The following is a 25,631-nucleotide window of genomic DNA, read 5'->3' as shown; positions in this document are numbered from 1 at the left end:
TGTGGGGGGGGGGGGGGGCAGGGTAGTAGGGGTCCATCCGTGGAGGCCAGGCCGAATGCCGAGGCCAGGCTCCCCGAGCTCCCTGTTCCGCCATGGCCTCCTGAACTGTCTGCTCCACCATGGTTCCCTGAGCTCCCTGTTCCGCCATGGCCTCCTGAGGTGCACACTTCTATGTGTGTCCAGTCTACGTAGCCTCTGAAGGCTCGAACCTCCTTCGGGGGCAGCGCTTGCAGGCTCACCACATGATCCCTAGAGGGAGTAGTGGGAACCTTGGGCACATAGCCAGGCCGGGGCCTCAGGATTACCTAGGAGCCAGCCGGCCCAAACTCTAGGCACGAATCGTCGAACGAAAATGTGTGCAGGTCCCCTACCCTCTTGATGGAGGCCAGTGTAAGTCTTTTCATTGAAAGAAACTCTAGCTCAACTGACTGCAAAAGGCTCAAATGGGCCCTGCTGTAGTGTTTTAAGCAAGAGGGTATGGAAAGGGGCCGGGAAGGATTTAACCTCTCGCCCCCCTAAGGAACCTGATGACCAGGTCATGCTTCCCTACCGACTTCCCTACCACGGGGTCATGGTTAGCAGCAGGGTTTTTTTTGTTTTTTTTTTGCGACATAGACTTAAAGGGTGGAGGGAGACAGCCTTCGCTCCAACCCTTGCTGCAAAAAGGAATGCACGACCCTGATCGGGCATCTCTGGGGGTCTTCTCGGTGAGAAGAACACCACTCGACGAACAGGTTCCACTTAAAGGCGTAAGCGTGTCTTGTAGACGGTGCTCTCGCCGAAATGATGGTGTCAACTATCTCTTCGGGTAAGTCACCTAGAACCTCCATGTCCCATCCAGGGATCAGACATGAAGTTTCCAGAGGTCTGGATGCGGGTGCCACAGGGTGCCCCAGGTCCGAGTGGGCCAATACGGCACCACAAGCAAGATCTGCTCCTCGTCCTCCCTGACCTGTGCGAGAAGGCTCACTGGGGGAAATGCATACTTGCGCAGCCCCTGCTGTGTGCCAGTGCATTCGTGCAGAGTGTTCCCTCGGTCAGGGAGTAGAACAACTGGCAGTGAGAGGTTTCTGGAGAGGCAAACAGGTCTACCTGAGTGGCTCCAAAACGTCTCCAAATCAGCTGGACCGTCTGGGGATGGAGTCTCCATTCTCCCGGGAGCATAGCTCGTGACATCTCATCGGCCGTATGGTTGAGCATTCCCGGAATGTGAATGGCACGAAGTGACCTCAGAACCTTCCGACTCCAAAGGAGGAGGTGGCTGGTGAGTTGCGACATGCGACGGGAGCGCAGACCACCTTGTTGGTTGATGTACGCCACGGTCGCCGTGTTGTCTGTTCGGACCAGCACGTGCTTGCTTCATAAGCACCCTTTGAGACAGTTCAAGCCAAGGTGAACCGCTAACAACTCTAGGCAATTGACATGCCAGTGCAGTTGGGGGCCCGTCCACACCCCGAAACTGCGTGTACATGTACGTGTTGTACGTGGCCCCCCAGCCAGTGGTGGAGGCATCCGTGTAAACCACAGCATGCCTGGAGACCTGTTCTAGGGGCACTCCTGCCCGGAGGAACGCAAGGTCTGACCGCGGGGTGAAGGTTTGGCGACAGGCCGGTGTAACTTGGACCCGGTGAGTGCCGCATTGCCACACCCACCTCGGGACTCGGCCATGAAGCCAGTGCTGAAGCGGTCTCATATGAAGCACCCCCAGCGGTGTAACTGCCACTGCAGCTGCCATATGCCCCAGGAGCATTTGAAATAGTTTCAGTGGGACCACTGTCCTGTCCTTGAATGAATTCAAGCATTTCAGCACCGACCGCGCATGTTCCTCTGTGAGGCGTGCTGTCTGTTTGACCGAATTAAACTCCATACCGAGAAGAGCGATCCTCTCCCAATGCAAACCAATCTCGGGGACGGATGCACCCGAAAATGCGTTTCTGCGTCAACATCTTGAACGGTAACCGGCGAAGGGCCCGGTTCAAGACATGCAGATCCAAGATTGGTCGTAACCCACCGCCTTTCTTGGGTACAATGAAGTAAGGGCTGTAAAACCCTGTATTCATATCGGCTGGAGGGACCGACTCTATCGCATCCTTCGCCAGTAGGACTGCGATCTCTGCACGCAAGACAGGAGCATCGGCCGCCTTCACTGTCGTGAAGCGGATGCCACTGAACTTGGGGGGATGCCGGGCGAACTGAATCGCATAGCCGAGGCTGATGGTCCGCAGCAGCCAACGAGATGGGTTGGGTAGCGCTAGCCAGGCACCCAGAAACCGTACAAGGGGGACCAGCGGAACCACTGCCGTATCCGCAGTGGGGCAGCGAGGTGGAACATAGGGACCCAACTCGGGCGGCTTGTGAGCGGACCGAAGAGGGGTCTGAGTGTGTGTCCCTCATATCAACCAGACACAGCCAGAGATGGCACTCCTGGACAACAAGTGTGGATATCGCACGACCCAGAGAAATCGCGGTGACCTTCGTCGCTCGGAGTGTGAGGTCAGTAGCGGTTCTGAGCTCTTTCAGAACTTCCAGATCATGACCACCCTCGTGCAGGTCCCTCAGTGCCTTGGCCTATTGAACCTGCAGTAATGCCGTAGCGTGTGAGGTGGAGGCAGCTAATCCACAGGCCGTATAAGCATCGCCGGACAGGTCAAACGAGTACCTACAGACCCAGGAGGGGAGGCATGGAGGCAGTATTAGGACACAATTGCATCGCAACTGACTGCTCCACCGGGGGGACCCTTGTATACACCCTAGCTGCACCACCGTCGAGGGAGGTGAGGGAGGAGGAACCAGCAGGTTGGTTTCCGGCAGTAAAAGGCTGTCCATGACCTGGTGAGCTCCTCATGCACCTCCGGGAAGAAAGGCACTGAGGCAGGGCACTGAGAACCAGCGCGAGCCACCCCGAGAAACCAATCGTCCAACCTCGAGGTCCCGGGAAGCGGTGGAGGTTTCCACTTGAGCCCTACCCTCTCGGCGGCCCGGGAAAGCATAGCCGACATCTCTGGATCCGATTCAGGCCTTGCCACCATCCCGGAGGGCGGCAGCGCAGCCAAATCTTCCTCTCCAGAGAGCTCTCCCTCCGATGCAGTGATCGACATCCGGTCGTCAGGAGGAGAACCGAAGGATACCACTGGTTCGCTCTTTGAAGAGGGTCCAGCACGTTCCTTTGGCGGCTCAACTGGTTGTGATGTGCTAGAGGAGCGATGGTCCCCCGAGGGTTGGTTCCCTGAGGGGTTTACCACCACTGTAACCCTCAGACCACCCATGCTACTGCCCGAAGTAGTCCATGCCTGGCTCCCACCAGGACGAAGACTAGATCGCGGCAGAGGCAACGGAGCTCCGCCCCCCCGGAGGAAACGGAGCCTGGCCCACAGCTCCGAGAAGATCATCTTCCCGCAATGGGAACATGACTCATCCGCGAACGCCACCTCAGCGTGTTTAATGCCCAGACACGTGAGGCAACAATCGTGACCATCAGCCAGCGCCAGATAATGACCGCATCCAGAAACGCACAGGTGAAACAACATCTTTAAAAAGACGATCCGTCGTCTTTACAAAGACGCACCTGCTTATTGCACTCTTTTAGAGAAATTGGCTCTTTTAGGGAAATGTTACTTTTACGTGCTGAGATGCAAAGGGGAAACGGCCGTTTGCAGCATGACAGGGGGTAGTGCAGCCTGAAGCGTGCAACCCACTCGACACAGGAACGACCACCGCTGAAGCTCCGTCCGCCAACACAAAAAGCTCCCGAGAGCGCGCTAGACTCATCATACACGAAGCAGTTTGGTAGGAGCAGAACGATGTTGTCGCTCGGCTCCGAAGCGAAAAGCTGGTATGCGTTGCACTGGCTGCCTTTTTATGCTCACGCTGTGATCAGCGGCAGCTGGATGCAATCATCGCATGCCAATGTGCATTGGCTCGTTTAGTTTACACTCGAAGTGAATTGGTCTCTCTAAGCGAGATCCCAATTCGTCGGTCACTGACGTGACTCGGAGTGACCGACTGAAAGGGAACTGTGGAAGTTCCCATTAAAATTCTGCGTGACACTGGAGCTGTGGATTCGTTCATTTTAGAATCCATTTTGCCGTTTTCCTCGCAATCTGAAACTGGGGAGAGTATGTTAGTTCGGGGAATGGGATTGAATACATTATCAGTTCCTTTACATAAAGTGAAGCTTCAATCTGATTTAGTAACTGGTGAGATAGTGGTAGGACTACGTCCTGTTTTACCAATTGAGGGTGTTTACCTTATTTTAGGAAATAAATTAGCAGGAGATCGGGTTTGGCCCAATGTGTCTTCATCTCCTATTGTTTTGTCTGAGGGGGAGTTGCTTCAGGAGGTTACAAAAGGAGACCACGTGGCTGTCGCAACTCGGGCTATGACTAAAAACGCTGAGCGTGCGCTGACAGATGAAACCAAGAGAGCAGCGGTGTCAAAGGCAGCAGTTTTTCTTTCTATACCTGACTTGTCTGATCTGTATTTTCCTTTCTCCACCGATGAATTGAGTAAGGAACAACATTCAGATTCTTCATTGGCTGAATTGTTTACTCTTGCTCTTTCTGACAGTGACGTGCCCGATGTTGCCAGAGCATACTTTGTTCAGGACGGACTCTTGTTGAGGAAGTGGAGTCATGGCGAGGATTTTGTTGGTGATCCTATTGTTCAAGTGGTTATTCCCACAAAGTTTCGTTCTATTGTTTTGGAAGTTGCTCATGAAAAATCTAGTCACCCTGGTGTCAAGAAAACCTATGATCGGGTTTTGCTGGGGGGTTTTTTTGGCCACGAATGAAGCGTGATATTTCAGCTTACATTAAAAAGTGTCACACTTGTCAAGTTACTAGTAAGCCAAATCATAACTTGAAACCGGTTCCATTAAGTCCGATTCCAGCAAATTGTGAACCCTTCGAACATGTTGTGGTGGATTTGCGTGGGTCCTCTACCATGTTCAAAGTTGGGATGCAAATATTTGCTTACCATTATGTGTTTAGCTACACAGTGTGTTTGTCGCAGTTTGTCAATTTTTTGCATCCCTAAAATCATTCAGAGTGATCAGGGTACAAACCTTACATCTCATCTTTTCCAACAAGTTTTGAAACCATGAAGAATTAAGCATAATTTTGCTAGTGCATATCATCCACAAAGCCAAGGAGCGTTGGATAGGTTTCATCAAACTTTGAAATCTCTCCTTCGTGCTTATTGTGTACGGTAGGATAGAGGTTGGGAGGAGGGATTGCCCTGGTTATTACTGGCTGCACGTGAGGTTGTGCAAGAAAGCACTGTGTTTAGTCCTAATGACTTAGTTTTTGGTCATAAAGTTCGTGGCCTTTTGGCAGTGCTTCAAAGTTCAGTTAAAAGTTCAGATTCACCAAAAAAATTTGCTTTTGTATGTTGATGGATTTTCGTCAGAGATTGATACAAGCAAGACAGTTGGCCAGTGTTAAACTTGAAAAGCAGCAGAAGAATATAGAAAAGGTTGTATGATCGCAAAACTGAATGCTGTGTTTTTGAGCCGGGAGACCAGGTTCTTGTGTCATGTCTTTTGCCGTCTTCTCCTTATGAAGCAAAATTTGAGGGCCCATATGTGATAAAATGTAGACTGAGTGACGAAAATTATATAGTGGCAACTCCACATCGGAGGAGGTCTACTCAGTTATATCATGTGAATCTGTTGAAACCGTATTATGAGATGTCTAAGTTAAATAGTAAAAGATCCGTTCATTCAGTAATTCTTGCGATGTCCGATGTTAAGAACTTTTGTTTAGGGGAGAAGGAGTTGGAGAAAGAGGGTTATGAACCTGATGATACTGAGTCTTTGGAAAAGCTTGACGCTACTCTGGTTCACTTGCCACCCTCACAGTCTGTAGAATTGATTTCTTTGTTACAGAGTTTTCCAGAATTGTTTGGAGACACGCCAACGCGAACCAACTGGGCTGAACATGATATTGATGTGGGTAATGCTTCTCCTACCATAACTCATCTTGGCAAAGTGGTGGGGAACGGAGAGGTGGACGCAAGTCAAGTTGGTGCAGGGGCTGTCCTCCAACAGGATGATGAGCAAGGCGTTGTCCGCCCTGTCAGTTTCTTCTCCCGCAAGTTTAATTCATACCAACTGAATTATTCTGTGGTAGAAAAGGAAGCTTTGGCTTTGATTTGGGCGTTACAACATTTTGATATTTATGTTGGTTTGGGTCAACCAGCTGTTGTCTACACGGACGACAACCCTTTGACGTTTCTATATTCTTTTCATTGCCCGAATCAAAGGCTCATCCGTTGGTCTTTGTTTTTACAGGTTTACTCCCTCGATATTCGACATGTCAGAGCATCTGAAAATATTGTCGCTGATGCACTGTCGCGTGCTCCTTTGGGTAATCGATGTGCAGTTAAATATTTTGCTAATTTTTTGTTTTGTATATTACAGGGATTCTTGACAGACCCCTGTCTTAAGGGGTGGAGTGTGATGACCCATGTGTTATGTGCATCATCTCTTGTGGTATTGCTCCGCCTTCCCACTGATTGTTCTCTGATGGGTTCATCGAGGACACCTGCTGTTGGATTCCTGCCTTGCCTTTTAAAAGGTAGTATGACAACTGGCCAGAGGCGAGCTGCATTTTGGACTTGGTTTCGTTTGGTTTCTGTTTAACCTTGTTTACATTATACATCCAACATTACTACAGACCATTACACTTTCATGCATTCACTTAACTCCTGATTCATGACTGCTTCATGTTACATTGTTTCTTTTTGTATAGTTCTATTTTGTTAATACATTTTGTATATTCTTCACACTTTCTTGTGTGCCCCCGTTTTTGTTATGTTCTTTTCGAGCCATGGGGGCGTAACATTAATATTTCTTTAAAAACGCACACATACACACACACACACGTCTATATATGTAAAAATCGAATAATTAATTATAAAAAATGTAAAAAATGACAATGACATTTAAATTATATAAAAACAATAATACAGATGTACATGGCAAAACACTAACACCGCTGGATCTCTCTGTCACTTTTGTATCTTGCTGCGTACGTCATATATACACATGACCCTTCGTCTGTCATCACTGTCGCCCCCCCCCTTCTCACTTTCTCAAGGATTTCATTTACAGACGTCAAACCGCTGACTGCTTGCACTTGTTAATAATCGTTAGAACAAGGAAAACAGCCCTGTGTGACTCCACAAACAGTTGTGCCTAAAGCCCCTGCACTGGAATAAGATGTACATGGCAAAACACTAACACCGCTGGATCTCTCTGTCACTTTTGTATCTTGCTGCGTACGTCATATATACACATGACCCTTCGTCTGTCATCACTGTCGCCCCCCCCTTCTCACTTTCTCAAGGATTTCATTTACAGACGTCAAACCGCTGACTGCTTGCACTTGTTAATAATCGTTAGAACAAGGAAAACAGCCCTGTGTGACTCCACAAACAGTTGTGCCTAAAGCCCCTGCACTGGAATGCATTGTACCTACTGGTATAATTTATTCGGCAGGCCATCTGGACAGTGAGGGGACAATCAGGCTAAGAGTATGAATGACCCGCTCTATTGTTTACACGTCCACAGGTCCACCTCTTACTCGGCTAATCTGTGTGACTCCTCTGGCTTTTAAAGCGCACTGCTGCTGAGGTGGCTTTTCCATGACACAAAAGACTCTCAGCAGTCCCTCATTAAGATTGTGTCCTAACTTATTCTGCTGTAGGAGGTGCATGGCTAATAATTAAAGACTCGAATCGCACACAATTACTGGACAATTAAGAAATAGCTGGCAGAAAAAGATCAGAATGGCGACGAGAGAAAGTTTGAGGGTGTACTTTTCTTAAAAAAAAAAAAAAAAAGTACAGTTCACTGCCTGAATAGAATTATGCTTGAATAAAGTTGAATCTTAAATGCATTCGATTCAGTAAATGTAGCTCAACTGAACTGATTTGAGAGAAAACGAAAAAAAAACATGTTGAACTGTATAGGGAACATATACAAAGAAACAATCATGACCTTGTCTCATGTAAAGGTGAAGTAATCTTCTGAAATGCATTATGAAGGTCTCTGAAGGTCTCTGAGTACAGACAGAGAGGTTCAGAAAAATGTATATAGAGAGAGAGACAGTGAGAAAAGAGAAATGTACAGTGCTATGGGATGTCAGTATTTATTCAGAACGAGCCTCTCCTTTCACAACACTTAATAAGGATCAGGGCAAAGAAAAAGGTGTTGGCAGGAGTTTCAAACCTGAGGAGCTGAGCTGAAGCCTTAGGTTTATACACTATAAACGATGCATGATCAATGCAGGCCTTTTTAACTGATTTGTCCAAAACTATAGCAATCATTATTGGAAATCTCACAATATACAATACAAACAATAATAAAATAAATTGTAGAATATAAAAAAAATAAAAAATAAAATATTACCATTTAAAATGATAACAACTCATTATCACAAGTTTAACTGATTTGTCCGAAACTATCACAATCATTATTGGAATTGTCACAATTTACAATACAAACAATAAAGTCAACTGTAATAAAATAAAATAAAATAAAATAAAATTCTACCATTTAAACAGATTTTTACAAAAATATAACAAACAATTAATAACAAATATCAATTAACAATTTCTGGTAACACTTTATTTTAAGGTGTCTTGTTACACGTTACATGTACTTACTATTATAAGAACAATAAACTATGCATAATTACATGCAAGTAGCCCTAAGACAAACCCTAATCCTAACCATATACATGCAGTTAATTAATATTACTCAGTACTTAAATGTATAATTACAATGTAACAAGGACACCTTAAAATAAAGTGTAACCCAATTTCCACATTAATAATCATTTGAATCAGTGATAGATAGCCAAATGTGTATGTTTGCAAGGTATAACAACACATGTAACATGATGATGCATTGTAAGAGTGCCAGGGCAAGTAACAGACTCATCAACTGACTTGGAACTTTCTCACACTGACTCCAGTCTCACTGTTGAGCTGTGCAATGAACTGAATACATATAAAATATAAGGGAAACATCAAAGCAAAGCAGTTGTTTAATTAAATGTTTCATTTAATTCTGTATGACTGCATAATTATTCAGGAATGTTTCGGTTTTGTCTGAGCGGTGGCATTTGCTAAATGTCACGGTAAAGGCCAGCAGGGGGCGCACTGTGTAACAACAACTAATCACGCAGACGGTTTCCTCAAATGACCCCGTCTCACAGCACACTTCACATACATAAACCCGTGGCTGTGAGTCACGCTTCTGTCTGAACCATCTTAATGAGCAACATTTATAAATTTTTGCATCTGACCTCATTACCGTTTCCATCCAATGAGAATCAAGAATGCTTGATACTGCTCTGCACATTAAGATAAGGAGTTTAATGGCATTACAGAATGATTCAGATGCAGCCTTTTAATTCTATAGCCCCGAATTAAAGAAGTATATCAAATATAAAACTACTGGTGTGGATAACGCAGCCTATTAAACTACGGAGGAGTGTACAAAAGGGTGTATGTATTTGTCTTTTATCAGTCTATAAATCTATACACCTCAAAGCTGATGTATTGACACAACAGGCTGTTTCTCACCCCCACTTGATCGTCCTGCCAATTAAGCTTTTTTTTTTAAAGTTGCTGAGACCTTTTCAGAGTGGTAGAAAATTCATTCCTAATTGACGTGCTGCCTCCCCCATTTTTCCCAGGCTGAAGAGGGCCGGCAGCTGAAGGAAAACTGTACAATAGAGAGTGGATTTGCCTTTCACACCGGTCAGTTGACCCCTTGACACCCGATGACTACAAAGTTGTGAATTAGAATAAAGGCCAGAGACTTAATCCAATTCCCACAGTGCTAGTAAGCGGAGTGCGAGAACACTAAACTTTTCTAGGAACCAGAAGCAGGTTTGAAGGAATTCAGAACTCTGCTATATGTGAAAAGTTCAGACCTCAACTTACAATTCTGAGAGAAGCGGTGTTTAATGTATGAAATGACTCTGATGAAACAAATTCTTAGCACATTCCATAAGACGACAACACATGGGTGGATCTCATGAAACCTGTATGTTTTTAATGACAATGAAGAACGTGTGCCTCCCACTTGTCAACAACATGATGCAAAAGAAAAATTCTTAGTAGTAGTAGCAAAAGAAAAAAAAACAGTAGTAGTACTAAAAATATAATAACAATAATAATTATATATATATATATATATATCAAATAATAATTATATAAATATATATATATATATATATAATACAAATTTATTGTAATACATAACTGTAAAAAGAATACTGGGAATTAAAAGAAGATTCAAATCATCCAGACACACTGGACGATAATTTAAATGTTAAATGTTAAAATGCAAATAAACATGCAAAAATGATTTCCTGATATAATGAAAGTAATATTTGACATTTTGCAAGAAAATAATATTTCTTTTCACTTCAAAAGTTCAAGTTTAATTGAATGCAATTTCTTTGTAATTATTTGTGTAATTTACAATCAAGTTTTGAGTGAAACGGTCTGTTTAAATAGTCATTTTTTATGCTATATATATATATATACAGTGGTGTGAAAAGGTTTTTGCCCCCTTCCTGTTTTTTAAATTTTTTTGCATATTTGTCACACTTAAAAGATTCAGATCATGATTCAGATTCAAGATAATGCAAGTAAATACAAAATGCAGTTTTTAAATGATGATTTCATTTATTAAGGGAAAAAAGCTGTCCAAACCTACATGGCCCTATGTGAAAAATGAATTGCCCCCTCCTGTTAAATCATGAAATAACTGCAATTAACTTTTTTATTTATTTATTTATTTATTGTTCTGTTTTGGGGTGCAATGTTACCTGGATATGTTCATGACAGGTTTTGTGAAACATACAAAAGGAAATACTCCTTATAGTGGATCAGTTCATCAAGGCACATGAAAGAAGCCAATGCTTTTATATGCTCAACATTATATGCTTTTATATCAAATAGGCTATATGATGTGGCCATTGAATTGGCCAGTCTAGTCAGTGAATAGAAAGCTTGCTTGAATAGAAAGCAATGTTTAGTTAAAAAAAAGGTCACTATGAGAAGGAGATGTAAACATGACAGCTATATAAACAAGCACAACAAATAAATCGAATCTCTTTATCGCAGAACAAACTGGGTAGATTCACCTGTTCTGAGCCAATTCTGTGAACAGGAGGATCTTTCTGATAAAGACACTGATACATATTGTGAAATCCTGTTTCTTTTGTGACCACTGGAATGGAATCTGATTGGTTTTGAGAGCAGGACTGAAATGCTACATAATATCAGAGTGAAAACGATCAATTCATTTTCATATATCTTGAAAATGAATCAAAAGAGAATTTATTTAACCAAAATCAAACATCTACGTTTCCAAGCAACCAGAAGAGAGTTGAAGTGTTAAAGGGATACTCCACCCCAAAATGAAAATTTAGTCATTAATCACTTACCCCATGTCGTTCCAAACCCATAAAAGCTTTGTTCGGCTTCGGAATACAATTTAAGATATTTTGGATGAAAACCAGGAGGCTTGTGACTGTCCCATAGACTGCCAAGGTAATTACACAGTCAAGGTCCAGAAAAGTATGAAAGACATCGTCAGAATAGTCCATCTGCCATTGGCCAGTCTAGTCAGTGAATAGAAAGCTTGCTTGAATAGAAAGCAATGTTTAGTTAAAAAAAAGGTCACTATGAGAAGGAGATGTAAACATGACAGCTATATAAACAAGCACAACAAATAAATCGAATCTCTTTATCGCAGAACAAACTGGGTAGATTCACCTGTTCTGAGCCAATTCTGTGAACAGGAGGATCTTTCTGATAAAGACACTGATACATATTGTGAAATCCTGTTTCTTTTGTGACCACTGGAATGGAATCTGATTGGTTTTGAGAGCAGGACTGAAATGCTACATAATATCAGAGTGAAAACGATCAATTCATTTTCATATATCTTGAAAATGAATCAAAAGAGAATTTATTTAACCAAAATCAAACATCTACGTTTCCAAGCAACCAGAAGAGAGTTGAAGTGTTAAAGGGATACTCCACCCCAAAATGAAAATTTAGTCATTAATCACTTACCCCATGTCGTTCCAAACCCATAAAAGCTTTGTTCGGCTTCGGAATACAATTTAAGATATTTTGGATGAAAACCAGGAGGCTTGTGACTGTCCCATAGACTGCCAAGGTAATTACACAGTCAAGGTCCAGAAAAGTATGAAAGACATCGTCAGAATAGTCCATCTGCCATCAGTGGTTCAACCGTAATGTTATGAAGCGACGAAAATACTTTTTGTATGCAAAACAAAAATAACGACTTTATTCAACAATTCAAGAATGTCCACTGAACGCAAGCAGCGTACGCTCTTCTGTGTCAGCCGCGCCACATGGATGCGCTGTTTTCAATCAAATCAAAGCGTAAATACACGTAGAAAACGTATCCTTGTGTCGCGGCTGACACAGAATAGCGTACGCTGCTTGCGTTCAGCTCGTTATTTTTGTTTTCTTCGCATACAAAAAGTATTCTCGTCGCGTCATAACGTTACTTGGCAGTCTATGGGAAAGTCACAAGCCTCCCGGTTTTCATCCAAAATATCTTAAATTGTGTCCCGAAGACGAACGGAGCTTTTACGGGTTTGGAACGACATGTGGAAAGTGATTAATGACAACATTTTCATTTTGGGGTGGCGTATCCCTTTAATCCCAGCATCCACAAACAAGTCACATTTAGGTTTTTTTTTTCACCTCAATTCTATCAATTCCCACACTGAGATTCAGTCTTATTTACATTGTAAATTACACAAAAAAGGCTGCAGTTTAATTCAGCTCTTCTTAAAGGTCTCAGCAAACATCTCCAGAATCTAATTACATACTAACTACTTCAACTACTAACTTTTGAATAGAGACACTGGCAATATAGAAATCCTGCTGCTCTGACTCTCTCGCTCGTGAAAGCTCACGGACACAGGAATCACAGCCGGAGAGATGCACGTGAATATGTGCTTTTCCAAACAATGAGCGACTTGGGAAAAACTGTGGACACCCCATGATGCCAGGAGCGTTTTATTCTGCCTCCTGACGGGCCAAAAGGACTTCATCTCTTTGCATTGAAGTTATAGCACAATAGGAATTAGTCACTGTGTGATGAAGGGGCATGCTGGGAAATCTGCAGCACCACTGAGACAGTCTTAGTGGAGCTGGTGGGGGATACAGGCTTGCTGAGGTCTGGCCAATGCAACCTCTTTAGTTACAGTCGGTCATTGTAGAAAAATCTATTTTACAAAGGTCTATATCAACGAATACAACATCAACATTTGCACAAAATCAGCTTTTTAAGTTTACTAAGGCCACATACAAAGTTTTGGAAATGGCAACCATGTTCAAATTCACAAAATTATGAATCTCTGCACTCTTAAAAATAAAGATGCTTAAAAGGTTCTTCAAGCGATGCCATAGAAGAACCATTTTTGGTTCCACAAAGAACCATTCAGTCAAAGGTTCTTTAAAGAACCATCTCTTGCTTATCTTTTTATAATCTGAAGAACCTTCTTTCGCCACAAAGAAACTTTTGTGAAACAGAAAAGTTCTTCAGATGTTAAAAGGTTCTTTATGGAACCATTTAGACAAAAAGGTTCTTCTATGGCATCGTGAAGCACCTTTATTTTTAAGAGTGTGTGTGTACAGAGAACAGGATTTACTTTTGAACTCACAATGGCTCATTTTGGGACTAAAGAAGAAATAAAGATGCCACAGATATTCAAATAGCGTGGTCTTAACTATTTTTACGGAATCACTGTGTGAGAGTACTGATGAACCAAATCAGTTCGATTTATGAACAAATCATTTAGGTTTTGTGAACTATATCAACTGATTCATACATAAAGTCAGAACAAGAATTTGCTCAAAATTGACAGAGCACTTTTATGATAACTTGTTTTTTTAGGTTTACCACAGATTTCCATCAAAATTTACATGCATTAAAAATGCACCCCACACAACATGCATTAAAAAACAGATATTATGGCCAAATTAATTAATTATTTGTTCCCATGACTTACTAATTAATGGCCACATTTTATTAATTTGTACCCAAGATTTAGGTGAATTGTGGCCACGTTGTACCACTTTGCTTTTTAAAATGAGGGAACAAATTAGTAAATCTTGGAACTAAATTCATAATTTATGAAGATCTTGCTTTTTACTCCGCATGTCATGTGTGAGGCTCCATAATTTTTGATGGATTATTGTCCGTAAAATATTAGAAAGCGCAAACAACAACAACATACAAGTCATCCATGATTTTATATGTCAGCAAATCATTCTTCTGAGAATCTTTTTAATGAATCATTTAATACAGTTCATTTGTTTATGAATTGGATTCAGTTGCAGGTTTTCACTGAATGGTGGCTTAATATCAGTTTATTCTTCGTACAAAGCCTTCATTTGACTTCAGAAGATTTGGAATATAAAGCAGACGTCATATATTGACCATTCATGAAAATTGTAAGATCCTTTTTTCATGATTCCTTTAAAACGCCTCAGAGTCACATGAGCTCAAAAGCATTTTACTAAATATAACTGGGTAGATTGGTGTGTGTGGATGATTCTGACACATTGGCTATAGGCCTACCTCAGATGACCCCAGCGATTCGCTCGGCTGCAAAGTGAGAGGCAGACAGGCCAATCTAGCAAAGTAAGGAAGGGTCTGTTTAATAATTAACGCAACAAGAGATACACTGCTCTTGTTTAACCACTGTTTATTCTGTGGGCCAGATCGCTGAAGTCACAACGTGTTCCCGGTGAGCAATTCCACTGTGCCCTCACCCCAACTGTAAATGCAAGACACTTCCTGTGCGTGATGGAAGAGTTTTAGGAAATTTGACGTCATAAGCACATAAGACAGATGGACGAGCAGTCGCCCCTCAGGCCAAAATCGTTTAAAGGCAAATCGCTTCTATTCCGGTCCCGAATAAAACCCCTTTAATAACATTTTATTTCTGTTCTGCGAAGGATGCGATAAAGCACTTCTCCATTGGGAGGGGAGAAGAGGAAAAGAAAGCTGTGATGTGTTGGCCTGCTTTCCAGCCTGCCAGCCAGTGCATCGGTCCTGAGACACTAGTGAGTTTTATTTTAGGAGGCTTTTAAGTAGGTCAGCTCTCTAGTAGGTCTCGTCTATGACAGCACAGTGGCTGAGTGTAAACAACAGCACATGATGTTGTTTGTCTCTCGCTCTGTCCTGGCACCAAATGCCACCAGCTTCCCCCCTTCAGCCGGGCCCCGTCCCACGGGTCTTCCGCAATCCTCTTTTCCATTTGCAACCCTAAAAACCTCAAAAAACCAGGCCGTTCACCTCTGACATTCTTACATATGCTGGCATTCGAGGACGATCGTGTTGCTTAAAGCCTGAATTAATACTCAAATGCAATAAAAAACTGTCTAGAAAAAATAAAACAAAGTTACTCCTCAGTTGGCTGCTTTATGATATGAGGAAATCTGACCTTTGGATAAGTAAATTACATGAGTAATTAACCATAAAAATCAAACTATCTACTAAAAATAAAATAATTTTAAAAAAAATAAAATAAAAAAATTACAATATATCAGTACCATGTTGGTTGTTAGGCAATATAAGAGATTTGTTTCTGCTTTTTAATTGATCAGTAAATTAGATATTTATTTTTTCCCATTTGCATCTTTAAATTACATTTTGCTGTTATCTAACACTCAAAGGTAATGCTTAAAATCATAATTTATCGCAATGTTAAATCTTTAGCATCTCAAAATGAATATTCATTTTTCATACTGGGCATTACAATGTTGTTATGCCTAAATTCACTTGCAGCATTCATACTGATTTTATGGTTTCATTTTTAAATTTATTTAAATAAAATAGTATAGAATTTTATTAATCGGCACTTATTACTGTTAATAAAATAAAAAAAGGAAGAAAACGAGCAGAACTGACCCTCTAAAATTATTTATTTATTTTTAAATTAACAATCAGAATTTTATATAGGATTACAGAAAATATATAGGAAAAATTACAGAACAGAATAAAGGGTTTTTGAGACATGCTTTTCAAAGCTAGTTTTAATCGTGTCATTAATTTGATTAAAAACTTTTCATGGCAGCTAAAAAAAAAAATTCGTTGGTAAATTTCTCAATTCCCATGCCAGTCCTAGAAATTAATTTTGTTCCCAGAAATGAATGCAGTTAAGAAATGGCTACTTCAAATGAAAACAAAGCCCTAGTTTTCATACAGGAAGGCTACCTTGGCTCCATAGAAGCCAGGGCAGAAATGTAAAATTCTTCTAAGCATCTATGTAAGCGATGACAATATCTCTCGCTTTACCCTGAGTGAGTGATGGCCGGAGCCCAGCAGTAAAAAGGCTTCTCAAAATGGATGAGGTCTGTTCTAACCTCCTCTTCGCTAAATGTGCTGCCAAACTGAAATGGAGAGCGGGATGTTTACAAGTTTGGGAGAGAAGGTATAAAATTCTGGGCATCGTTAACACCACCTCTATGTCGACATGCATTAAGTATTTATACAGTGTGTGCCACAGCGAGTTACAGTTACATGCCAACGCTTTAGAGAGGGTTATCGTCTTTCTCCCTGCGGAACACAGGCGACAGATATTGCACCCTCATTGTAGTAGCATCATACCCTACTGTAAAAATAATACAAATACTGTATATTACAGAATCCTGGTTCGAATCCAACAGAAATTCAGAGACTTTATGAGCTGGCTGCCATGGAAACATTTAGCACCTCAAATCTACACAGATGACAAAAGTATGGCACCTTGTTTTAATTAGGACTCAACCTTTATATAGACTCAACATGTGGATCATTAGCCCCATGAAACACTTTTATACCCAGAGAGCAAATTAATTAGTGCAGTCTGGAATACCTGTGACAGACTGCATCCTCTGATGCCAGTCTCATAAGCCAATAAGAAACAGAAGTACATAAGGTAGAAATGTTGGTTATATAGGACGAGGTATAGAGATTAGAGCTCTGCGATTGGACTGAAGTGGCCAGGAAAATGTTTGGACAAATAATAAACACTTACAAATGTCACTGAATTGGATAAAGTATAAAAACAGCTGCCACTCCAGTGTCAGAACTAACTTATCTTTACTTTTTATTATTTTAAATTTCTTTTTGTGAAATGTTTTGATTGAAAAGTGTGCTGTAGTTAGCTTTATGTACAATAAATGCTTGGTTTGATTTTTTTTCCCAGACATTTTTAATCATAGCTCAAGTGTCCATATTCTTTATGGGATCACTGTTCATAGATTAAGGGACATTTGTGGCATTTCTTCCACTTTTATTGATACAAACAAAGGAGTGAAGACAGGAAAGATGCAGGAATGGGATCAGGAAATGTCACAAATGGAATGGACTCAAATAGCATTAATATGACTATGTCTGTTAAGTATCATTACCCCAAAAGTATCATTACATACCAATCACACATTCTTTTAAAGTCTGAATAGTTTTCTGTGAACAGATGGAAATTTAATTTGTTATTCCCTCTAGTGAGCTGTTAACCTGAGAACAGCTATGACCAGATCACTTATTCAGTGAGATGAACTAATGAACAAATCAGTTCAATCCATGAATGAATCATTCAGCTCGATTTGTGAACTGAATCAGCTGGTTTATTGAAACTGGATCAAAAGAATGACATGCTCATGTGATCCAATTCTTAAATCTTGAATCACTGAATCATAGATCCAGTTGCATTTACACATTTTTAATCACGGCGTAAGTGTCTAAGTTCTTCTTTCTGTGACTGCTGTATACAGTAGATTCAGGGACATTTGTGGTAGTCTGAATAGCTTTCTGTGTAGAACAGACTAGAATTTAAGTCGTTATTCCCTTCAGTGAGCTGTTAACCCAAGAACCGCTGTGACTGAATCATTGATTCAGTGAGGGCTCACTCATGAATGAATCAGTTCGTTGAATGAACAATTTCAGTCTCATTTGTTAACCGAATCAGCTGGTTTATTGAAACTGAATCAAAAGAATGACTTGCTCATGAGTTCCAGTTCTTGAATCACTGAATCAAAGATCTAGTTGCAACGGTTCTGTAGTTAACAGCTCGCTGGAGGAGATTTTATGTTATCCAAGCTGTGACATTTAGACATTTTAAGTCATGGCTTAAGTGTCCAAGTTCTTCTTTTTGTGACTACTGTACATCAGCGGCGAGCGGTGACATTTTTAACCGGATGACAAAACACAGAAGAAACACCATGGCTGGTGTCGATTTAAAAGTATGCACATTTCCTACCTTGTTTGTAAATTAAAATTAATCTCCAATCCTTCTTCTATCGTAAGTTTATCCATTATTCGAATGCAAGAAAAATATAGCTGGTTTTCCAAGTAAAAACCGCCAAATAACGTTTACACGTAGTTATGTTATGATACGTAATCAGAGGGTGGTGAGATGGGGATTCCCCCGGTCTATATGTCTCTGCATCTGCTAAATCATTTTTTTTATTCCCAGTGAATAGGACAGGAGTTAAAACTCCCACCCGGGTGACACTACTCCAATAACAGACCATGCAAAATACCCCAAAATATTTTAAATATTGCAAAGTAACGTTGCAACCTTGTAGACAATAATAAAATCAGAGAAGGACTTTAATTGTAAGCGACACAAGCATATGCAAAACATAGGGAACAATGTCATGCTTGTTATTATTAAAATTTTATATAGTCCACTTTTCTTTTCTTTTTATTTAATTTGCCGCTTAGGCAATAACGTTGACAATATTGTATATCTTCAACATGCATTGTCTATGACCAAACATGTAAGAAGATATGTTTTCAGTGGACTTTTAAAATAGTGTTCGGGATGTGGTTTTTAATGATGAGACCTTTTTTGTAATCAGGCTCTCAAAAAGTATATAAAAATTTGGATATAGATTTATCGGCCAACATATCGGTTATCGGCTTTCAAAAATAAAGGATTATCGGTTATCGGTATCGGCCAAAATTTTCATATCGGTGCATCCCTAGTTACGGTGTTTTTTTTCTTTTGATTTAGTCGAGTTGGTTTTGCCTCAAACACAATGTGATTTTTGGCAATTGAGATCTGATAGCAACAGCACATTTTTCTGTTTGGGCGAGCGCTTGGCAGACAGCTTACCTCGCTCATTAAATCTGCCGCAGACCAACAAATCACTGAGAACGAGCTACAATTCTGACGAGTCAGAGTGGAGGCGAGAAAGCTGTGGAGAATCCGCTCACCCGGAAGCAACCGCAACTGGTAGATTTAAAGAAAATTACTGCCGTTTGGCAAATAAATCATTATAAGTACTTATCCCTAACTCTTTAAGCTTTAAGTTACTTTTAAAATGACAAGGGATCAACTTATAATCATGTTTATATGAATTATCCCTTGAACTTATTCTCTCAAATGGCCTGGGTATGCGGAGCATTCACAGCTTATATGGACGAAACGCCACTGCTGTATATACAGTAGATTCAGGGACATTTGTGGCATAAACAGTGAGGTTAGGACAGGAAAAGATGTAGAAATGTGATCAGTAAAATGTAAAAATCTATACTCAAATTGGTATTGCCACCAAGGCAGTTCATATGACTATGACAGCTAGGCCCCAAAACTGACAAAAAACCCATCACACATCAGTCACACATTCTTTTTGAGTCTGAATAGCTTTCTTTGTAGAATAGACTGAAATGTAAGTCATTATTCCCTCAAGTGAGCTGTTAAACCCAAAACTGCAGTGACTGGATCACTTATTCAGTGAGATCAGTTCAATCCATGAACGAATCATTCAGCTTGAACTGTGAATTGAATCAGCTGGTTTATTAAAACTGGATCGAAAGAATTACCTGCTCATGTGATCCAGTTGAACCTTGAATCACTGAATCAAAGATCCAGTTGCAATGGTTCTTGTGTTAACGGCTCACTGGAGGGGTTGATTTTTTGTGACAAGCTATGACATTTAGACATTTTTAATCATGCTTAAGTTCTTCCTTCTGTGACTGCTGTATATACAGTAGAATCAGGGACATTTGTGGCATTTACCTTTCACTTTTTTGATAGAAATAGTGGAATGAGGACAGGAAAAGATGCAGGAATATGATCAGGAAATGTCAAAAGCTGGACTCAAAGTGGTATTGCCATCAAGGTAGTTAGGCTATATGACTATGACAGTTAGGCCCCAAAACTGACAAAAAACCCACCACACATCAGTCACACATTCTGAGTCTGAATAGCTTTCGGTGTAGAACAGACTGAAATTGAAGTCGTTATTCCCTCCAGTGAGCTGTACCCCGAGAACCACTGTGACGAATCATTGATTCAGTGAGGGTTCATGAACGAATCAGTTCAATATACAAATGAATAATTTCAGCCCGATTTGTGAACCAAATCAGCTATTTCACTGAAACTGGATCAAAAGAATGATTTGTTCATTTTATCCAGCTCTCAAATTCAACTCACTGAATCAAAGATGCAGTTGCAGTGGTTCTCGAGTTAACAGCTCACTGGAGGGGAAGATGACTTGATCATTTCTGGCTGTTCCTCGCACAAAGTTATCACATGGCTTTTGAAGACTTGTAACATAACACGTGAAAAAACAACAGGTTAAGTAAACAATGACAGAATTGATTTTCATTAGACTTTAGTTGAACGCCTACGTACATGTTTCAATGTGTCCTGACAGAGCACACTCAGGTATTCAGCAACAAAAACAACTTTACACTCAGCATATCACCCCATGCCAAACCTTATCAGAGCACACTATTTACCTCACCTAAAATATGATTATTAAAATGTCTGTAGTACCACTGAAACCCATCCTTGCAGTCATCAGATGTCAGTAAATATGAATATTTGACAGGAGGGTGGCAGATGAATGCTGTTGGCGTGTTAATGATCGTGCCAGAGCGTCGATGACTCACAGGCTCTGGTAACTCAGTACAGTCGCTCTAACAAATGTACGTGCCATGTTTAGACAAAGTGATGTAGATTGGTGAAACATGGCACTGCTGCTGTGCCAAAGCGGTGTGCCGCCTTGCCCTGTAACAGCACATATTATTGGCTGAAATTTTAGAGGGCCCCGAAACCTTCCCTGCTGAATTATAGAAGACCATCAGAATGGAGTTTTGATAGGGTCATAAACATGATTGCTACTGGTACATGCATGACGCATCTCCACTTTACGGTTTTTTTTTTCCACGGTGGTCAACTAGGGTGATTTAGCGAAGTGGTTTGCTGTTAGATGAGGCAAGAAGGGTCCTACCTGTGTGAGTCTGTCGATGGGCTTCCAGGGCGTCGTCCTTGGAAAACTGAGCGCCACACTGATCACATACTAGTGCTTTTGGTCCAGCTGGAAGAAAGAGGAGTATAATAAAAGTAAATACCAGTTGGCTGATGGCTTAATTGGGAACAACAATTTTAGTTTTATAATAGAAGTTAGTATTATTATTATTGTTAGTAGTAGTAGTGTTTAGTATTATTAGTCGAAGTCATTTTAGTGTGTGTGTATATATATATATATATATATACACAAACCCGATTCCAAAAAAGTTGGGACACTGTACAAATTGTGAATAAAAACAGAATGCAATGTGGAAGTTTCAAATTTCAATATTTTATTCAGAATACAACATAGATGACATATCAAATGTTTAAACTGAACATTTTTAGGGAAAAATAAGTTGATCAACACATCTCAAAAAAGTTGGGACAAGGCCATGTTTACCACTGTGTGGCATCCCCTCTTCTTTTTATAACAGTCTGCAAACGTCTGGGGACTAAGGAGACAAGTTGCTCAAGTTTAGGAATAGGAATGTTGTCCCATTCTTGTCTAATACAGGCTTCTAGTTGCTCAACTGTCTTAGGTCTTCTTTGTCGCATCTTCCTCTTTATGATGCGGCAAATGTTTTCTATGTGAAAAGATCTGGACTGCAGGCTGGCCATTTCAGTACCCGGATCCTTCTACGCAGCCTAAATTATTCCATTCCTTTTTTACTCACAATTTGTACAGTGTCCCAACTTTTTTGGAATTGGGTTTGTATATAAATATATATATATATATATATATAAATAAAAAAATAATTAAAATGATATGTAAATATGATATTATAGTATTTATTCATATTTTGAATTAGCTTTTATTTGTTCAGTTTTCTTTTTTACATTTTTGTAATTTTGTTGTGCATTTGTCATTTTTATTAGTTTTTTAATAATATCTTTTATTTTTTATTTTTTTTTAGTTTTAGTGCTTTAATTTAAAATGATTTCAGTTAGGTGCCAAGGTTTTTGTGAGTTTAAGTTCCTCACCTAATATTTATATTTCATTTAATTTCAGATTTATTTCAATTACCAAAAAAAAGATTTTTAATAGTTTTAATTTTTAGTTAACAATAATAACACTGACATTACATGGCTGAAGTGATAATCTGACCTTCGCTGATATAAATGTAATTCATATCAAATATCCTGAAGAATACGTGTTATGACTCATATAATCTTCAGAAATCTGGTTTATCTAGCATGCCTAAATTTTCAAAAATGTATCATCACGTATGTGGAATATTCCTCCAATAAAGCAATTAAAACATTAATATAAGGAGCAAAATCATGAATTCACAAATATATAAAGTAGAATTATAAACCTGAACCGTGAACAATGTCCTGGATAGAAAACAGTACACGGTCATTATTGTTGATCTGTCAAATATACTTTTTAAGCTCATGTTTAGAAAATCAAACCATAAAATGAACTGAAAAGAAAACAGAAACAATGCCAAAAGCTGAAATTGTGTTATTTCAAAGTATGAGTTGTTTATGACATTAAACATCATTCATTTTTCCCCAACACACATCAACGGGGTAAAATACTGTCCCTTGACAGAATCAAAGAGATGTTCTTATCTACAAGAGCTGGCAGCTTTCTCTTGTCTTGTCTTGATAAAAGAAAAAAAACATAAACCATAAGCCGAGGCAGAACAGACAGCAACATGTCCTAAAGGATATTAAAGCGCTTTGTATCTTCAGACTGATTTTTGACATGTACAATGAGTCTCTTCTTACAAACATCACACTATACCCATTTATGATGTGTTCATAGAGATAACAGTAATAAATGATAATCATATAACAGGAAAGGTCATATCAGGTTGACAGACCCTCAGGCAGGTACGGCTACATTTTAAAATGTAATTTATCCCTGCGAATTTTCAGAAACCATTACTTTAGGCTTCACTGTGAACAGAAAATTCAAAAGAGCATTTATCGGAAGCAGAAATCTTTTGTAACATTAAAAATGCAGTCAAGTCACAAGTTAATTAATAAAATATAAATAAAATCAATAAATACAATAAATATAAATTATAATACATCAATAAATACTAATACTATTTCCCCCCAATTCTAATTACTATAATGTATACTTTACTCTTGAATCTGTTTGTAATTTTCATTATTATGATTCTCATTAGATTCTAATTACTGTATTACAGAAAATCACCTTGTCTGGACACAATAAATAATTAACTGGAGGCTGTACATCATGCACTACCATTATGTATAAATCAATTTAAATAGAGTAACATAGTTTTTTTTTTCACATTACGTTAATGAGAATGAGAATTTTTCACATTACGATAATGAGAAGGGGTGGGGGCTGCTTAATTATCCTGAAAATAACGTCATAACGCAAAAAAAGTCTTAATGGTCCTAAAAATAGGCTATGCAAAATTCACACCATAAAAACATCATTAAACATATGAATCACCTGCACAGATGGAAACACGTATACAAGGTGTACAAATGCACACACACAGAAAGAAAATAATCATTTAACCTAGTTGCAACCAGCGATCCTTAATAACTGGACTAAATAACTGTTCTGATGGCCATCAACCGCCTGAGGGAATCCATCTATTAATAGTATTAGATCCACCTGTGGAGCTGCTGGCCCATTATGAAGTAGGCCAGGATGTTTCCATCACTTCAGAAACACTCTCGATAAACCACACACACCGAACAAAGAGAAATGGCCGGCTGACGTTGCTTTTTCTGAACAATTCATGAGGGACAGGACCTCAAAACAGAGAAGTAAACAACGTCTTCGGTTCACCACGCATATAGCTTGGAAACAACATCTACAACTATGGCTTCTGCTAGCAGGTTTTTACCATTTCCTGCAGACTTCGTACCTCAGACTCAAGAAAAAAAATCTATAAAATCCAAATGTATAATGACCTTCGGCTCATCAAGTATCTATTTTCACTCAGCTGGTCTGAAATGGCTTTATTATGACTCATTAAAGCACCCACAAGCTTCGTGAAGTCAGCCAGCTAGCGCCTAAAATTAGTCTCTTTCCACATACACTTTCTTCTCATTCCTTCTGGACGACAACCAAAGCCCTTTAAAGTTTAAAAATGCACTCATTTACAGAATCATTACAAACCACGCTCAAAAATACTTTGATGGTGTGACTCATCAGCGCCAGCGTAAATTACGCCTGTGAGAACATTTCTGATGCACTTGAATGAAAATGCTCAGTGTTTATGGTTTATTTTTGTCTTGTTAGCAAAAGATAGGAGCTACAGTTCAGGTCTTGCTTTGAAACCTCGATGGTTGTGTCTCAAAATCTAGTGAGCTACCTACCTAGACAGCTTTTATTGTGAATCGTGTGTCATTTCAGCATATCTAATTTGTTCTGTTTTGACGCAGCCATGCCCGGCTCATACGTCTCCTCGCACACGTTTCCAAAAGCTCTCCACACATTTAGAAACCACAAAGCAGATCCCACATTCAATAGGCTCGTGTTCTGTTTCAGACAGCACATTGTGCACTGTACTGCCCATGAAAAACAGCCCAAACAGCCTCCAGACTGGCTGCAATTACCCTCCATCAAAACACTTTGTCTGGCATACAAAAATAAGATTCAATCTCGTGCTGAATACCAAATTAGAGCATTAGAAAACAAGGGCTTCTGCTACTTGGCAACCGCTGGGATGTAAAGCAGCAAAATCCAATGATGGGCCAGAAGATCTAGGGCTTTTATGCGCTATAAAGACTGAATTAGATTTTTATTTTCCCCTTCCCCATTTACAAATTAAAGACTCAGTTTAACAATCATAAATTGTAAGTGTTTGGACATTAACACTGAAATAACGTTATTTATATTATTTGCGAGAGTCAGTCGAATAATAGGTCATGGTGAAAAACATCATTAAAAAATGGAGGCACAAAGGTCATAATATTAAAGCAGCTCTATATATAAACTCAGCAGAATGGTCTAATGCAAACTAAAAACAGCCTTCTGTCAGACTCTGCAACAAAGTACAAAGAAAGGTAATTTATTAGCATGCTGACATCCGCAGGTCCGTGAGGTATGAGTGTTGAGTGTTTAAATCCACCTGATAGAGGTCGGGCGGTGAAACAGAATGCACTTTCCATGAGTGTGAACAATGGGTCTGAAACACTTAAAAAAATTATATATATATATATATATATATTGTTATTAATTAATACAAATAAAAAATACTTTACTTTTTGACTTTCAATTATATTATATATATATATATGGGCCATTTTTTTCAAACCCCAAATTTT

At 39.9% G+C, this 25,631-nt stretch overlaps 1 protein-coding gene across 1 annotated transcript in view; it reads right to left on the bottom strand.

Moving 5' to 3' along the window:
- LOC107582577 (zinc finger and BTB domain-containing protein 16-A-like) overlaps window positions 1-25,631 on the bottom strand; it is a 65,880-nt gene that overhangs the window by 14,792 nt on the left and 25,457 nt on the right. Inside the window, exon 4 of the mRNA XM_016268474.1 lies at window positions 21,304-21,390. Coding sequence (XP_016123960.1) covers window positions 21,304-21,390 — 87 coding nt within the window. The remainder of the gene's footprint in view (window positions 1-21,303; window positions 21,391-25,631) is intronic.

The sequence above is a fragment of the Sinocyclocheilus grahami genome, unplaced genomic scaffold, assembly GCF_001515645.1.
Source record: "Sinocyclocheilus grahami isolate Dianchi unplaced genomic scaffold, SAMN03320097.WGS_v1.1 scaffold46.1, whole genome shotgun sequence".
NCBI classification, from domain to species: domain Eukaryota; kingdom Metazoa; phylum Chordata; class Actinopteri; order Cypriniformes; family Cyprinidae; genus Sinocyclocheilus; species Sinocyclocheilus grahami.
The sequence above is the reverse complement of the archived record's forward strand: the minus strand, read 5'-3'. Positions and strand labels throughout refer to the sequence as shown.